Source organism: Emys orbicularis, chromosome 8, assembly GCF_028017835.1.
Source record: "Emys orbicularis isolate rEmyOrb1 chromosome 8, rEmyOrb1.hap1, whole genome shotgun sequence".
Classification (NCBI taxonomy): domain Eukaryota; kingdom Metazoa; phylum Chordata; order Testudines; family Emydidae; genus Emys; species Emys orbicularis.
The window spans coordinates 97,524,889-97,543,400 of record NC_088690.1 but is presented as its reverse complement, the minus strand read 5'-3'; the positions used below and the strand labels follow the sequence as shown (position 1 = coordinate 97,543,400).

General features: G+C 42.4%; 1 protein-coding gene across 2 annotated transcripts in view; it reads left to right on the top strand.

Annotated features, from left to right (window-relative positions):
* ARHGAP26 (Rho GTPase activating protein 26) overlaps positions 1–18,512 on the top strand; it is a 316,741-nt gene that overhangs the window by 233,494 nt on the left and 64,735 nt on the right. For both annotated transcript variants that reach the window (XM_065408873.1, XM_065408872.1), the window contains exons 19-20: positions 10,409–10,550; positions 18,016–18,169. In XM_065408873.1, coding sequence (XP_065264945.1) covers positions 10,409–10,550; positions 18,016–18,169 — 296 coding nt within the window. The remainder of the gene's footprint in view (positions 1–10,408; positions 10,551–18,015; positions 18,170–18,512) is intronic.

Below are 18,512 nucleotides of genomic sequence, written 5' to 3'. Positions count from 1 at the left end.
ATGCAAGGAAGTTGCATACTACATGACTATGGGTCAGTGTCACCATTTAGCATGGATTCACTGTGAATTATCCTCTAGGGGAGGAAAATAGTAGTACTGGGGGAGAAACTTTTTAAAACTTAGTTTCCTTGTCATGTTGTTTGCGTCTTTAAAGTTGTCACCTTACAGTATATTTCTTAATAATAATTGATGAGAGCTTATAAAAGCCTTCCCAAGAGAGATACGTAGGTGACTAGCACTATACAAGTACATTGCATGTTTACTGCAGTTGCTTTACATTGATTTACACTGGGGACTCACATGTGGAGTGATTTAAATCACCAAGTGAAAAGCCTCAATTTAAATCAGGGGTGCCCAACCTACAGACTTGGGCCGTATACAGCCCACCAGAGCATTTCATAAGGCCCTCGGCCTGCTTAAACACAGTATACTAATGGTCAATCTATTAGCATTTTGTCGTCACGTTTACATCATTTTAGTTTACACACGTGTGTAAATAAACAATACTGTACACAGAAACAACCTACCCCAATACATACAAAACAAGCTGAACTTACAATATAAATCAATACAGGTGACTTTAAACCTTATTAAAATATGTAACATCTATTTGGCCCACACAAGGTTGTGCTGAGGTTTATGCAGCCCTCCTGTGTAATAAGGTTGGGCACCACTGATTTAAATCATCAATTTTAGTCCACTTTTCCATTTGTACTTCTGCTATTTTCTAAAGAAAGGTGAATTTTCATTGGTTGATATAACCATTAAAACATATTGATTTACAACTACAGTGGTTCTCAACCTGTGGCCCGCTGGCTGCTTGTAGCCCAGTCAGCACATATCAACAGCCCATGTGACATCCTCATGGCCATACAGGTAGTATATATATTGTGTGGATATGGCCCACATAACACATAGAGAGCTGCATATGCAGCCCACAATGGTAAATAGGTTGAGAACCACTGAACTAGAATCTTTACAGAGACAAGGTGGGTGAGGTGATATCTTTTATTGGACCAACTTCTGTTGGTGAGAGAGACAGCGGGTCCAATAAAAGATATTACCTCACCCACCTTGTCTCTGCAATATCCTGGGAGTGACATTACTGCAACTACACTACATAGATTTGGTACACCTTTTTTTGCTACCTAGGCGGGTATACTGTAATATTTACATTTATTTAAGACAGGATATATCTTAATATTTTCAGATTCTTATTAATTATACATTATATGTTAGGAAATGGTAAATGCTATATTGCTTATTTACTAGATTATTAACTTTTTGCTCATGATTTGTGTCAAACTGCGTTAGGATGGTAACTGGGATTTAATAAAATCCACAGAACAGCATATTATATTTATTTTTATTAAACTAGACAACCTTAAATGTTTTGGATACATAAACTTCTTTTATTAAAATAAGCTGCATATTTACAACTAAATTATGTATTAAAATGAGGGTTTAACTGTAGGTAGTAAATTAAACTGATTCTTTCAGGTCAGCCTTGGAAAAAATTTCAAATATACCTAAGTAAAAAGTGACGAGAGCTTAAGTTCCTACTCATCTAAGTCTCTTGAAAATGAGACAGTCTCCTAAGTTACTTAGGCTGTCCTTCAAACTTTTAAAGCTAGTAGATCTCATCCTCCCTCCCCCTTTCATTTTTATTCATAGTCTGGAAGAGAAAGACAAGTTTTCCTGCTTTTTTTCAGCTCCGAACTGATTTCTCAGCTTTGACTGAATTAGTCCAAATGAAGAAAATATTCTTTCTGTGCCTGCAGAAGAGGCTGTCAAAAAGCTGGTTTAGCACTTCAACAAACTCTGGTTTCAGGTGCTTAGCTAGTGATTTGCACCAGCTGAGTGGTTTGACTTTCTTTAAAAAACATCATCAGCAAATATGCACTGTTTGAATGGTTCACCTCCAGCCTTGCCATTTGTTATGGTTGGCATGATGGATGAGTGATTATTAGATGCCTGTGTCATAGCAGCAGCATATTCTTTGGCAGTTAGGCATCTATGTTACCACTTTGGGTTGAGTATATAAACATGAAAATGAGGTGGAGCTTCTTTACTGCCTGCAGTTTAACTTCGTTGTTGGATATTTTTCTTCAATGTCTCTTGAAGATCTTCCCAAATTTCAGCAGCATCAACAGTATAGCAGCAATCTTTCTGCAGTTTGTCCAAGGCTATGGAAATAATTTCCAGTATATTCAGCACATCTTCTATATTTCTCTTTAATCCGATGTTGACTGCTTTGGTTGTGATAATTCCATTTGGTTTATCACAATTTTCTTCACCGATTGTTATCAGAATAGGCCATTTCTTAATAAAGAGCTCAAAACAATCAGTCTCTGAATTCCATCTTGCATCTGAGGGGACAATTAGTTTGGCTCCTCCTGTTCTCTTTGGTAAAGATGAAGCAAAGTGGTTGTTAACGGAAGTATTTTGCAATTTCAGCAACATTTTCCTTTATTTCGGAAGTTGTACTTAAATCTTTGTCTGAAAGATGCATCAAATGAGCACTGCACACATATGTGATGTTTCAGGTTCTCTTCATTATCTTCTTTTAGATATCTTCTGATCTTTGCTACATTTGCAGCACTGTGACAAAGCTACATACTTGAATTTTTGTTCACAGTTTGTTATAGCTTTTACTGCGCCTTCTTTTAAGTATCCTGCAATATGGGCATTTCCTGATGGATCAGTTGTTTCTGTCAGATAGACAACCCCATTTTCTGTTGTCACACAAACACACATTCCTGGATCATTGTGTACATTGGTCCACTCATCAAGACTCACATTAACAAATTTCACACCAATGTTTGTTGCAGACTGTTCAGTTTCCTTCTCATACACTGTATCCAGCAACCTTCCAGCAGTGTAGCTCTGCTGCTTGGAGTGTAGCCTGGTTGTAATGATTGAACCACGTAATGAACTATTTGTTCTGAACAAGATGAAAAGGAGAATTTGTTGCATAAATGATGAACCGAGCAATCTTGTAATCTATGGAGTCTTGCTGGCATTTGTTGGTCCTGATTACGAACTCATCCATGTTTTTACTGGATGATGAAGTCTTCTTTTTTTTAATATAGGTAATTTACTGTCTGACGTATGTTTAGTTGCAGCACAGCTGGTGGTACCAGTAGATGACTGAAGTTGTAGATGTTGCAGATGATGGATGTTCATAACCCCTTATATCTAAGCTAGACCCTGAATAAAATGGTGTATTAAAAAAAAAGTCACACTCAGTCACTGAGTATGACCATCATCCCTTGCAGTGGGAACTCTCTCAACAGCCCTTGGCCCCGTCACTACATTCCCTCTCTGAGCTGAATCAAAGATGTTTGATCTGTAACATTCTGCCTGCTGCTGTAGATTCACAGTTAATACTAGATTAAAGCTAGCTTGGGTATGTCTAACATGCTGCCGCAATCAAACCTCCCAATTGCAGTGTAGATATACCCAAAGAGAGACAGCGGCAGAGCTATGATTATAATTTGCAAATCCTGGCAGCTAGTCCCTTGCTCTAGCTGTTAAACTGCTTCTCTGTATGTTAATTGAAGCCTTTATGTGTGAGTAATAAAACACAGGTTTACTCCGTGGAGAATGGATTTTGAGTGAGTGCTACGCTTAAACACTTTTACATAAGGATAAATCTCAGCTTTGGGAAATGGAGTCCCCTGTTTGAGTCCCAGCAGCAGGGTTGTCTCCACATTTTCTGTTAAAGAGATCTGTAGCAATTTCAAAAATGTCAAAGTCAAACATGGAGTAAATTATTTATTTACCTTCTAATCCTTTGTTTCTTCATGGCCTGAAGAGGAGACCCGAAACAGACATCAGCACTTTCTTAAATTTAGCTATTTATTGATTCTTCTCTTGTCCATTGTAAGCAACTACTTCTACCTTCAGTGCTACATGATGCTCAAAGGGGACATAGATAGTGGATTTCAATATCCGTGCTACTGTGCCAGATGGTTTCCCCCTCTGTCATCCATTTTATCTCAATAGGCCCAATACACTTTGAATTTGAAAGAGCAGCCTTAGCAAAGCTCTCCTCCTTGTCTTCTCCAGTCTTCAGAATAGAGGTCTTCAGAGGCTGCGTCCTCTGGGAGTTTCCCAGGCTTCAGTAGAGCAACCACTGTTGTCTGTCGCCAGCTTGTTGGCACTTCTCCGGTTCTATGCATGGCAGTAAAAAGCGCCGCCAGCCATTCCTGTTCCCGTCTCCCCAGATTCTTGAAAAACTCTGGAGGGATGCCATCAACCCCTGCAACTTTCTGGCTTTTGGTTTCCAACAGCGCAACGTTGATCTCCTCAACAGAATATGGGGAAGAGAGTGGGGATTCCTCCGGGCATTGTTGAAGGTTTCTGCAGAGTTCCCACTGGATCTCCTGGCGTGTAATCTTGGCTGTAGGCATCTTGCTCTTAGAAAGAAGATGAGGAGTAACAACATTTGCTGTCCCTTTTGCTGAGTGTTGTGTTACTGGCTGGGATCCTCCAAGTTGCCGCAAAAGAACCCATGCCTTACGACTCGAATGAATGAAATCAAGGCTTTCAACGGTCTCTTTCCACCTTTCTAGGCGCACCGAATTCAAGGACTCAAGCAGCGCAGTGGCTTTATCTGGGTTGCCGCTCTTTTCATATTCCCTCAGGAGAGACTCGTATTCTTTTGTCCAGCAGGGGGTGAAAGCCTTGTGGTGACCACGCGGGATGTACTTCTTAGTGGTCGATGTTATGATGTTTGTAAAACAACCGTAGGTATCGGGTTTGAGCTATGGGATCAGAGATTCTGTTTCTGAAGTGTAGGCAGGTTAATCAACCTTGCGGAAATTCCAATGTGGCTTTGGCACAGACTGCAGAAGAGGCACTTCCAGGCCATTCTGGAGGATGATTGGGCGATGTTGATTACGAGGGAAGTGGCTCAGGATGGTTTTTATTGTGGCCAGTGGGAGACCTGCACTATTATGGGTCACAAAACACAGGTCAGGGTTGTGATCCGTTGTCCACCTAACAGACCAAAAAGATCCAGATTGCTTCAGATCATAGAGCAGGTGGAGGTTTCAAGGGAGGCCCATTCTGTGATCTGCTCCCTGTCTGTGTCATTTGAGCGGTATCCCCAATGGAAGGGAAGATAAGATGGGATCAGGCCACATGATGTTAGGAGGCTTGTATTGTTTACTATAATGATGTTCCTAATTCTAACCATGTTGATCTCTCGTCCACTGGTCGATGATTCTTCCAAAACTTCCACATCCTCTAATCCATTTCTCGTGTATGCTGCTAGCCCATGTTTTGGATAGTTGACAGCAGCGATTTTAGTATAGCCATAGATTTTATGTCTGGCAGCTTTATCTTCTTCTTTCACATGTGTTTCTTGGAGGGCCATAATGTCAATGTGATGGTCTTTGAGGGTCCTCGAGTGGTAATCTGCTTTTTCCCTGGACATCCCGTCTACATTAAATTGGTATATTCGGAGGACTGGCCCAACTGTTCATTTTTGGTCCTGGAAAGGGCAGTTTGAGAAAGTATAATTATTGCTACGTTCACCGGGAGGTTGGTAAAATGACGTCCAGTGGCCAGTTGACGACATTGATATGTTGGTGGATTTGCACAAAACACAGAGCAGAAAAAACACCAGCACTTAACAGAAGCACCAGGTGAGGTTGTCGTCTTGCTCCCGCTGTGCTGAGTAAATTAAACACACAGAACCACATGATCGAGCTGTGATCATTAACAGCAGCTCAACATGCTATTATCCTGCTGTTACCCAGGGCTGCAAATTGTCTATGAAATGACTGTCTTGATCTGCTAAAATGTGGGGTTTTGCAGGGCCAGCAACAGTTTTTTAATTTTTGGAGTTGGTACACCAAGGAAAATACGAGGGGTTGGGGGGAGAACGGTGTTATAAAAACTTTAGGTTTAATAAAAGACGCTTATAAAATAGCAGAAAGACTATTGGGGAGGGTATTTTCTGAACCTTGTACGAGAGAAGTGATCTCAGTGAATGGAGGGTAGGCTACAAAACCAGATACACGTCACTCTGTAAATAAGTATTTAGCAATCCGCAAAGGGTAGATTAGATGGAAAGGAAACAATGATAACGTTGATATAGCATCTGAGAATGTGTAGCCTCTTTTGTGCAAAGTGATCTCCAGGTCTGCAAAATTGCATCACTGAATTTATGAGCACAAGACTCAGTGATTATCTGATATCACCCATTGTGCGAACATTAGGATCAATTAAATTTTTTTAACTGCAAGGCAAAATTATGTACGATTATCATGGATGAGATGCTGCGCTTATAGGTTTAATTAAATTGGTTTATAATGGGTTCCAGCAAAATTAAAACCACACAGTCTCGATTGAGCCTTATTTAGTTAGAAGTTACATACATATTTGCTTTAAAGCATGTGACTGGTTTTTCTGTTTTGTTTTGTTTGTTTTTTGTTGGAAGTTAATTTTCAACTCTCTGTGAGAAACAATAACACACAATGCAATTAGTAAATAACGTTTTTTTTTTCTTTTTTATTTGTTTGGGTTTTTTTTAGTGCAACTCTCATGCAGAGTGTTGTATTGATGAGAGATCTAAATACAAGAGCAAAAGAAAGAAAGTTAAACATTTATTCTGATTAAGGAATTACTGTATGGGCAAGGCTAGTCATTAGCCCTACCATTTCAGTAGATAAAAATCCCTAATGGAGCAGAGTTGGGGACTAGCATCTTGTAACACATCTCTTGTCTCCTGGGTCAGGTGACCTAAAATACAAGAAAGTGGGTGCTTTGGTGGATCCTACTTGAAGTGTCAGTCTTCCTTTTTGGTATGACAAGTTATACCAGTGTTGTAATAATTTTTTCTCATTGAATTGAGTGGGAGGCTTTAAGAAACCTAGGCTAGGTCTACACTACCCGCCTGAATCGGCGGGTAGAAATCGATCTCTCGGGGATCGAATTATCGCGTCTCGTCGGGACGCAACAATCGATCCCCGAATCGACGCGCCTACTCCACCAGCGGAGGTAGGAGTAAGCGCCGTCGACGGGGAGCCGCAGAGGTCGATTTTGCTGCCGTCCTCACAGCGGGGTAAGTCGGCTCCGATACGTCGAATTCAGCGTAGCTGAATTTGCGTATCTTAAATCGACCCCCCCCGTAGTGAAGACCTGCCCCTAGACTGAAAAGCAAATGTGTCTGAATCTTAGGTGGTCCACCCCCAGTACTTGGGGGTCCACCCCCTGTACCGGATGAGTTATTCACAAGGAGAAAGGGATCTGTGTCAGATACGCAGAGCAGCCATTGGTTGTTGGTCACTCTTAGGGAGCAAGAGTGCTATGTGAAATGGATCAAGCTACTGTGAGAGCAATTGTGGCTTGGCACTCCTTCAGCTGATACATAAAGCAAAACTGTGTGAATGAATGTGCAAGTTAGATATGTAGATCTTGAAAAGGAGCATTCAAGTAGGAATACCCGTTCTGTCTTGCAGCGTGTCCAGCAACTTACGCTCACAGGCAGCTTTTCGTTTATCAGGGTCTTCATCACTGGCCCTGAATATGAAAATAATTTTTGCAAAGTGAGTAATAACCGCTTCCTGTTCCTTTACACAGTATGCAGCCTAGTACAGTGGTTTTCAAACTTTTTTTTCTGGGGACCCAGTTGAAGAAAATTGTTGATGCCCGCGACCCAACGGAGCTGGGGATGAGGGGTTTGGGGTGTCGAGGGGCTCAGGGCTGGGGCAGAGGGTTGCGGTGCGGGGGTGAGGGCTGCGGGGTGGGGCTGGGAATGAGGGGTTCAAGGTGCGGGAGGGGGCTCTGGGCTGGGGCAGGGGTTGGGGTTGGGGTGCGGGAAGGGGTCAGGGCTGGGGCTGGGGATGAGGGGTTTGGGGTGCAGGAGGGGCTCTGCGTTGGGAGGGGGCTCAGGGCTGGGAGAGGGGGTTAAGGTGTGGGAGGGTTCAGGGCTCTGGGCTAGGGATGAGTTGTATGGGGTACAGGAGGAGCTTTGGGTTTGGAGGGGCTCAGGGCTAGGGCAGGGGGTTGGGGTATGGGAGGGGGTCAGGGCTCTGGGATGAGGGTGCAGGCTCTGGGGTGGGGCCAGGGATGAGGTTTGGGGTGCAGGAAGGGGTTCCAGATTTGGGGGGGCTCAGGGCAGGGGATTAGGGCATGGCCTAACCGCTGGCAGCTCCCAGTCAATGGCGCAGCCGGGGTGCACCGCAGACCGGGCTGCGCCCCGGAAGCAGCCAGCAGCAGGTCTGGCTCCTAGGCGGAGGCGCGCGACTCTTGCCTGGAGGCACCAACCCCCTCCTCCCCATTCCCATTGGCTGACAACCAGCCAATAGGAGTGCAGAGCTGGTGCTCAGGGTGGGGGAAGCGCGCGAGCCCCGTGGTCCCCCTGCCTAGAAGCTGGACCTGCTGCTGGCCGCTTGCGGGGCACACCGCAGTGTCGGAAAAGGTAGGCACTAGCTTGCCTTAGTTGGGCAGCGCCGCCAATGGGACTTCTAACGTCCCAGTTGGCGGTGCTGACCAGAGCGACCCAGTGCCTGACATGCCGCGACCCACGGTTTGAAAAACACTGGCCTAGTACAGTGGTTCTCAAACTTTAGCAACCCCAGGACCCCCATTTTGATTTAAAATTTTTCACGGACCCTCCAACTCAGCCCCAGGTCCCTCTCCCACTCCACCCCTTCCCCCAAGGTCACACCTCTTCCCGCCCCTGCTCCGCCCCTGCCCTTCTTCTTCCCCACCACCGCCCCTGGGTGTACTCCATCCCCATTCCTCCCCCTCCCTCCCAGTGCCTCCTGCACCCCACTAAACAGCTGTTCCCCGGCGTGCAGGAGGCACTGGGAGGAAGGGGGAGGAGTTGAGGGAGGGAGGAGGAGGAGTTGATCAGCGGGGCCCTTGGACCCCTTGAAGTACCCTCGCAGACCCCAGTTTGAGAAACGCTGGCCTAGTATATAGAAGCTCTGCTTGAGCAGTATTTACAGATAGGAAATCTGGTTGATGTGCTGTCAGTTGTGGGATGTAGAGAACTTGATTATCCACACAGATAAGCTGCTGTTGTTTGGTTTCCCCTGGTAAAAGTTGCAGTAGAAAATGGAGATCAGCTTTTTTAAAGAGCCAAATATGTGCCATCCTCAGAAGTGTATAACACTTCAGCAGGTCGAGTTAAATTATCAGGCCACCTGAATTTTCATGGACATAAAGTGAAACAATCACCCTGGCAATCGTGTAGCTGAAGTATTAGTATTGGTCAAGACTTATATTGACCAAGACAGATCTTCGGCAAGGCCTACTTATTATCGGCTTCCCAGTTAATTAGAATAATTTAAATACCACTTCTTAAAGGACCCTAAGCGCTAACATTTACCACTGACCCTACTTTTTGATAACCTTCAAGAGAGATGTGACATTAAAATAGCTGATTACGGCTTCTGTGTTTTTGCATTTATTTTTAAAAATTAGTGTGGAGTTTTTTTTGTCACAAAACAATAAAGCAATGAATTTCTGGCAGCTATTTATACTAGTTGGCAGCCAGAATTTTTTAGCTTTTATACAGGGGATTGGATACATCTGAAAGCACTTTTATAGTTGTGTCCTGGCTGAGTGTCTTGCATTCATGGAGGAGTGGGGAGCGAGGTGTTTTTGAAATAACGTTTTCTACAGTCCTAGTGTTGAGCAGCCTTACTTCCCAATGCAGCCACTGCCTTTGAAGAATTGAGGCCCAAAGGGCTAGAGCAGAAAATGGCACCGGAGTGTGTGTTTAATGCATTCTTGCTAGGGGAGCCCTTGAAAGAGTAGCCTTGAGGGATCCCCAGTGCTGTTTGAACCCTGGGTTAAAGAAAAGAAACAAATAGCTCCCAAAATGCTGCTGTTTCAGTTCATCCCGTTTAAAAATTCCATTCCCTTTAGGAAAAATTTGATGACTTAGTTTTCACACAGCTGTGCATGGGAGTAACAAAGAGATTCACAAGCTGCTTGGCTTCACTAGACCCTGTGAACTGCCAGCCTATGAGGAGCAGCCGCACAGCATGCCGATTTAAATATATAGATATCTATTTATTTTTACTTTCTGTATGTCAACTTTCACAGCCAGCGGCTAAGCATAAGCCAGCCTTCTAAGCGGGAAGGGTCTGAGGCTACGAGAATTACTCATGTTTTACTAATGAGCAAGAAAAGCTTTGGTGAGGCGCAGAGGAAAGGGGAGTGCAATGGGTGTGGGGGTGGAATTTAACATGACACTGTCTGTGCCCTGAAAAGGTGACCTGTCAAACAGTTGACTTTCAAAGGCTGTTTCTTTCATTATTGTGACTCTGTGCTAATAACTGAGTTCCCCTCCATCCCCTGTTTCATAGCAACACTTGCCCTTTCTTTTAAAAAAAAACAAAAGCAAAACAAGCCCACCAAACCCCCATCCTTTTATTTATAGATATTTAACACTGTACCGGAGACGCTACCACCAAACTCGCAGCTGCTGCTAATATCTCATAAGAAGAATACTGATTCAAAGCCTCCTTCCTGCAGTGAGAGACCATTAACACTCTTCCACACGGCACAGGCCAATGAAAACCGTAAGTATGTCAATCCTAGAGGCAGTGGGTTGTGTTACAATGCTGTACTGTTATCTACTCAGAAGGTTTCTTATCATGACTGATGGGGCTCAGTTCTCACACCACAGGATACGATGCTCGCTCATTAACTTCAATAGGAGTGATACTTATCCTATAGTATGACGGAGGCCCCAGGCTTCTAAACCATCATATTAATAAAGAAAGCTAAAGCTTGTCTAGCCCCCGAGCTCTTACCCTAAGGGCTTGAAATTAGGCTGCATAAAAATAGCAGTGTAGAAAGTTGATATCCCTTCCCCATCTCATTTAGTTTTACACTCTCTCATTCTCATGTATTCCATAACCCTCCATACTATCCTCTATTGGCTGCTTGGTATATATTAGTTAACTCGGAGCAGAACATCTGCAGCAAGGACAACCACCCAGTTCAGCCTTCAGAGAGATGCTTTTGGACATCAATAGATGTTTTTCCTTTTAAAGAAACAGAAATTTCAGCCATCGGGTTTTACATTCCTCCTAGGAATATGTCCCACTTCAGTTTAAAAATCTCCTAGACCATCAGTCCATTACTATTACTACTATTTAGTATTTAACTTTTTTGTCTAAGGATCTGAAAGTCCCTGTCCACATGCCAAATGTCCTCCATGTAATTTAGCCTAAGATCTGCTCCACTGGCACAAATGATCCAATAGGGACAGTTCTGTGATCCCTGGACAGCAGAACCCAAGATGTTCCAGGTACACCAATCTCCTTGCCTGACATGCCCCCATGTACCCAAGGTGGAAGAGAAAGAGTAGCGTAATTATGTTGGCTTTACACTACATGAGTTTCCCCCTGTGCCAAAGGAATCCTCAAATGCCATATTTGGGTAGCTTTCCGGCTGCCTTGCGTTAGTAGTGACCAAGGATCTGGCCCATAATCCTTAAAGGAATAGAGCTGCTAGAAGAATGTTTGTTTTATTTGGAATGAAGCTGTGTGTTGCCGGTTTCTAATGCATTAGCAGCCATGTTATGTTGCATTGCATTAGCATCCCTGGTTCTAAAGACCTAATGAACAAAGTGAAGATGGGTTGAGACCCCCCTCCCCATTTTTTTTAAGTGTCTGTTAAAAATGTTAGGCTGATAGGCCTCCGTTCACAGAACAGGTTCAGCTCACCCAAAATGTCAGAGTTTTGACTTGGAAGGATCACCTCTGTATGGTGGTTCTGCCTCCATGGCTTATTCAGACCTTGGCAACTCAACTCTCACTTCCATCAGCACAGCTAATGCTGGTAACATCTGTGGATTTTTTTTAATGTGGTCAACCATCTGTTGGAAAATGGGCTGAGAGCACTGAACAGCCTGCCATTTTCTAGTGACCACACTTCAAAACAGATGTTGGAAAAAGTGGAGATGGTTCAGAGAAGAGCATCAAGAATGATTTGAATACTGCATTACATTAAGGAACTCAGTCTATTTAGCTCATCAAAAAGAAGAGATAAGGCGATCATGGTCTATAAGTAATGAGGGCTCTTTAATCTAAAGATAAAGACATAAGAAGAGGTAATGGCTGGAAATTGAAGAACTAAGCAACTTACAAAATGGAAACGAGATGCAAATTTTTGACATTGAGGTCAGTTTAACCACTGGAAAAACTTAAAGGATGTAGTGAATTTTCTGTCACACGAAACATTTAAAATCAAAATCAGATATCTGTCTAAAATAGATGCTCTAATTCAGCCACAAACTCTTATGCTTAATTCAGAAGTTACAGGGTGAAGCTCTGTGGCCTGTGTTATGCAGATTAGATTAGTATAATGATATCTTCTGGCTTTAAAATCTATGAATCTGTGAACCTTTGCTTGCTATTGACCTTGGCTGCATTTGAACCAGAAGTAGAGTACATGGATTTAAAATAAGAGAAACCTGTTTTAGTATCACATTTCATTCCTTACCATTTCCCCCCACTTTATAGATAATGTTCGAGCATCTTGTTCTTTTATTTAGATATAATAAGGCACTTATCTCATCATTTGAATGCGGTTTGTGGATAACCTGTATCATAGTATCCTGAGCCCAGTTCTCATCCAACAGTCATTGCACTGACTTCTACAAAAGCAGAAAATTACTGGAAGCATGACCAGAAGAAGCTGGAGATTTAGGAAAGACTCAACTGAATCTTTGTTTGCAATGCTTTTTTATCATAGATTGCAAAGGATTCTAGCTAAAGCAGTGTGAAATCAGACTTGGTGATGCATTATTTGCTCTTGGACAGAAAAGGCGTGAAATGAGACTGGCTGAAGAGTTTAATCTGAAGTGGGTTTGGTTTTTTTAAATGAGGGAGATGATTGCAGAAAACACAAGATTCAAACCTCCCTTACGTGTGGGCTGCATTTCAGTGTTTTTTCATTTCCCGAGGGTATTTTATGTGGGAACTTGAAAAGAGAACTTGTGTATGTGATTTATTAATGGAAGCTTTATTATCTGGGGGAGCTGGAACAAATCTTAGCTGTCTGTTATGGGCTGTTCAAGGAGTGCTGCAGACAGAAGGAAAGCCTGCTCAACACAAGTGCATGTTATCATAACCTCTGGGCATGCCATGACTAAGCTACTGTACAGTTTTATTATCCAGCAATCCAGAACTAGAACTTTTTCAGGTATGACTCTCCAAGTGCCCTCTGAATCAGACAGGCACTTTATAAAGTGACTTTTCTGCCTTCTGTATAACAGAAAGGAATTTGTTCTACGCTATTTATTGTTTCATATTTGGAGATATCTGGCCAACTAAACTGTCACAATGAAGAAACCTTAACTGACACTGTTTAAATGTTCAAAATAGAGTTTTGGCCTTTTAAAACGGGGGAAAGAATTTAAAAACACCAAAAACAACTTCTCTCCCAACTTCCTCAGATGAAACATCCTCAGCTCCCCTGGCTGGGAATGATTTCAGTTTAATACATACTGGTATCCCCTTTGAAATTACCCAGGCAGTTGACATAGTTTTGATAGGTTCAAGGGCCTTATTTTCACAGGTTAGCCTTGCACAGAAAGTGCATGAAAATAACAAGCTTCTTGATGGAGATGACGATCTGCTAACTCAGAAATCTAGACTCCTCATTGCCTGCCATCGGATCAGTTCAGTTAGGTCCAGGTACAGAATATAATGAAATACAGGCTTTCCAGATCTACGCTGGGGGGAGATTACATTTAAAAAAAATAAAAATACCCTAGATAAAATAATGCTACAATCTGGTGTGACTTTGGCCAGCCTGTTTCTACAGCTTTAAATATGACTCCCCTTTTTATGATGCTGGTTTTACAAGAATGAAACCAGACCCTGTTTTAAACCTACACAATAATCTTTAAAAAGAAAACACGAAGAGGTGCTGTTTGTCCTCCAGACAAGGATTCCTCAGCCCTCTATAATGTTTGCTGTCAGCGTGTATAGTGCACCTCTCAGAAGCATAAACATTAAAAAGTTTTTCAGTTTACTGGTGACATAGTCAATTTGGATTTATTTCTGTATGTGTTTACATTTTTAATGTAAAAAAAAAAAAAAGCATAAACATTAAAAAGGGATGACCCCTTTCATTACAAAGAGTTCCCTCCCTCCCGCCCCCAGCCAGGCTGACTGAATTTCAGAAACCTCTTGCAATCACATCATTACGTTACCTCTCGTAGGGTATGTCTATGCTTTTGAGCTGGGGGTGTGATTCCCCGCTCGAGGAGACATATTCATGTGAGCTGTCATCAAGCTAAAATGCTAAAAATAGCACAGTCACGGCAGCACAAGTGGCAGGGGGCTAGCCCCCCTGAGAGCGTGTCCCTCAGAGATGGTAGGTAGGTACTCAGGGCAGTTAGCCACTCCTGCTGCTGCAGCTATGGTCTATTTTTTTAGTGCGTTCACTCAATGAGAGCTAGCACAAGTGGAATCACACTCTCAGTTCAACGTTTAAACATACCCTTAATGGGAACTAATGGCGCTGAAAACAAAGCCATGGTATAAGTTCCCACCGTACTCATCGCCGTGCACTCTCTTGTCTCATCCATCCTCATTTCCCTCCTGCTATGCTGAGATCTCTCTGAGCTATACCAAAGCGATGCCTTAAGTTGCCTATAACTACTGACCAGTCTACTCCTCCATCCCCAGACACTTCTTTCGTACAATACACATAAGGACACTTACCTATTTCATTAATGACAATAGAATTAGTCTCGATTTAGTGTAGGTGAGAACAGAAAATGGCTCCTAGTTTCCAGAAGTGCAAAGAACAGGGGGGACGACAGGTGGATAGAACTACCGGAGGTTTCTCATAATGATAGCCAATGGCCCTATGCGCGAACCACGTTGCCAGTGGCTTCTGCAAAAAAGGTTGGGTGTCAGGATCCCTGGGGCATTTGTCCTTTCCTAGTTGTATTAAATTGGTTAGTTGCAGCAGCCTGGGAGCACAGTGTGGTTTAGTGGAAAGGGCACTGGATTGGTAGTCAGGAAACCTGGGTTCTAGTCCCAGTTCTGTCACAACCAGTTCTGTGACCTTGGGCAAGTCACATCGCTTTGCTTTAATTGGTATGTGATATCCAGGAGATCAGTTGAGATGATCTGATGGTCTCTTCTGGCCTTGACATCTATGAACCTCTTGGTGCCTTTGTTAACCCTTTTCAGCCTCTCTCTGTCCTGTTTATTTAGACTGTGGACACTTGGATGTAGGGGCTGTTTTTCCCTGTGGGTTTGCACTGTGATTAGCACAGGAGTCCGAATCTCAGCTGAGGCCTCTAGGAACTACATTAATATAGCCCAATAATAACTAATAATACAGCAAAACTATAAAAAGTGGTTGTATTCCAGAAGTTGCTTTTCTGAGAGGCATAACATGCAACCCTCACATGGATAGGGCTAGTTTTCTAATAACTGTACCCGTTTTATGATGCTGGTTTTACAAGAATGAAACCAGACCCTGTTTTAAACCTACACAATAATCTTTAAAAAGAAAACACGAAGAGGTGCTGTTTGTCCTCCAGACAAGGATTCCTCAGCCCTCTATAATGTTTGCTGTCAGCGTGTATAGTGCACCTCTCAGAAGCATAAACATTAAAAATGTAAACACATACAGAAATAAATCCAAATTGACTATGTCACCAGTAAACTGAAAAACTTTCCACCCCACAAAAGATTAAGATTCTGCCCTTGTTCTGTCATCTGCCACCACCGAGAACAGCCTAGCTCCATCCTCTTTGGAACCCCCTTTCAGGTAGTTGAAAGCAGCTATCAAATCCCCCTCATTCTTCTCTTCTGCAGACTAAACAATCCCAGTTTTACTCAGCCTCTCCTCATAAGTCATGTGCCCCAGCCCCCTAATCATTTTCGTTGCCCTCCGCTGGACTCTCTCCAATTTGTCCACATCCTTTCTGTAGTGAGCTGTGTAGAAGATGCCTAACCACACTGTTTGCCCAGCAGGGCTTCTAGTCTCTTTCATGAGTATTAAATTCACTTGCAAAATATTGTTAAACTCAAATTAATCCGAATTTTCTAAAAGTACTTGCACACACCCAGAGAGAGAGAGAGAGAGAGAAACCGTCGATTCAAACAAATGTAAACCTTGGAGAAATTCAGACCTTGATCTGGGTCTATCTCTTGTGTGCCTGGTTTGGTTGCAAGGCTCTCCCCATACCCAGGCTGGCCTACTCTAGAACACCTTTGGCAATCCTGTGCTTTGAAAGGGTGTTCATATTATTACAATTGCCCCGACTCAGGTTTTTGTCTCTCTGGTGGTCCTAATGGTAATTAACCCAAACATGTCACCGCATCCAATTCCATTGATCTTAAATAAAATATACATTTATTTGCATAGGAGACCAGAATTGCAAAATAACAGGAACTAAACCCATCTGGTTGGACACAATGACAAAGGTCCCAATCCAGTGTTACAAAGTGTAAAAACATTCTCTGCAGCATAGATGAACAAAGTGTGTGTCTCTCTGAGCTGACAGAGAGAAGCTGTTAATAGTCTTGAGTCATAGTTCTAGCATGTGTATCCAAGGTTTTCTTTTTGCCCTTGTCCATGACCCCTCTGTTAATATAGTCTTCATCCCTTTGAAGTGGTGATGAAAAGGTTACTCATTGCCATGCTCTATTATGGTTGTGACAACATTGTTTCTAAGTTATTTCACAGTACTGCAGAGGATTTCTTCCTCTTGTGTATCCAAAATTAATTTTTAATATTACAGAGGTGTTCCACTCATATTGTTTATGTTGGATTTCTGTTCTGTTCCTTGTTCCTCTGTATACAAAAATACAGATGCACATAAGTTTTTCCCCAGAATCCAGCAGAGATACCTGATCGGAAGAGACTGGGAATAAGTGATTCATATAATTCTCATTAGCTTTGTTGATAGCCTTTAGTACAATACAAATGGAATATCCCTGCTTTGGAAGATTAACTGTTAAAGAGGTGTTCTCTATGATTTTTAGTCCAGCCGAGGGACACCACCTCTTTTCATGATTACATTGTCTTCCATGACAGAGAAGCAGCCCGAGCTCTGGGACCCTCCCACCTCGCAGGGTCTTAGAGCCGGTCTCTAGCCCAAGCCTGAATGTCTATACTGCAATTAAACAACCCCGTAGCGTGAGCCCGAGTCAGCTGGCATGGGCCCAACCATGGGTTTTTCATTGCAGGGTAGATATGCCCTTAGAAACATGTAAGTGCTTCAAAAAAAGATGCGAGTGATTCAGTGGCACTATTCCCTCTGAGTCAGGACAGAATCAGTGCCTCTGTGGTGTAGGATGGTGAGGTGAAAAGTATAGTGTAGTGCTAGAGATGTTCTTTCAGATGAGACATAAAACTGAGGTGCTGGACCATAGCACTAATTACAAGAATAGATGTTAATACAGCCGGATGGAAAATGGAAAAAAAATGTCTTAACATTTTCTTTGTTTATGTCAACATCTCATTATTGACTATGGAGCTACTTGGGAAATAGCTCTAATTGTTAACCTAGTACCATCTTAGGTAGTAGCATTTTGCCTAACTAAATTTCAGTTGGATAATCTGTTCTTTACTTTCTATTCTATACTGTTGCTTTGCAATGTTTCACCCTAGACATGGCTGAATTTCAGTGATGGGTAAATTGATCGCTGTGTATAATTTTGACTGTTTATTTAAAGTGTGCATAGGGCTTTGGAATTTTTGAGTGTAAGATGATATTAGTGGCCTGAGATAACCAGTGAATGTTTTACTTACCAAAAATGTCCTTAAGTAAAAAGTATTTGCATCATCAGAATAAGAGGAACTCATGTTTCGTACAGTTTCAGCTTTAAAGAATAGTATAGGTGAAGAAACTTCTATATACTCTGTGTACTTCCCTGGGATCCACATAAAGACATAAGCTATTAATAGGAACTGTTCTACCTTGCAAAAGTCTGTTCTTTACTTTCTAACAACTTAATAGGTTTTACTTAATGATAGTAATGTATATTTGTTGTTGTTTTTTAGAGGAGACAAGGAACAGTATCATCAACTCCAGCTTGGAATCTGTCATCTCTTCAAACGTCAACAGCTTCCTCCACTCCAACAGCACTCTCCAACCCAACCTGAACTCAAGTGACCCTGACCTAGAAGTAATTAAACCTAGTCGGCCAAACTCACTGTAAGTACAGTGATAATTAGTATGTCATAGGATCTCTGTCCAGCCAACCTACATATCTTCAATCAGGGCACATCTTAGTGTGAGTCAAAGCAGTCTGTTGAATATAATTTAACATTCTGTTTTTTTAATGGGAGCATAGTTATGTGCATTGCATTTTTAACTTGGTCTACATTTTAGAATTAGTTAGTGTTTTTTATACCTGTTGGCTACATTGTGCTCTAATTATTTTGAGTGTCTGGGGTATTTTGATCATTTTCAAGTAGATCTTTACGTTATTGTTTGCACTGTTGTGAAGTATCTGGTGTTAAACTCTGGGAAGCATAGAGGAAAGTAAATAAATAAA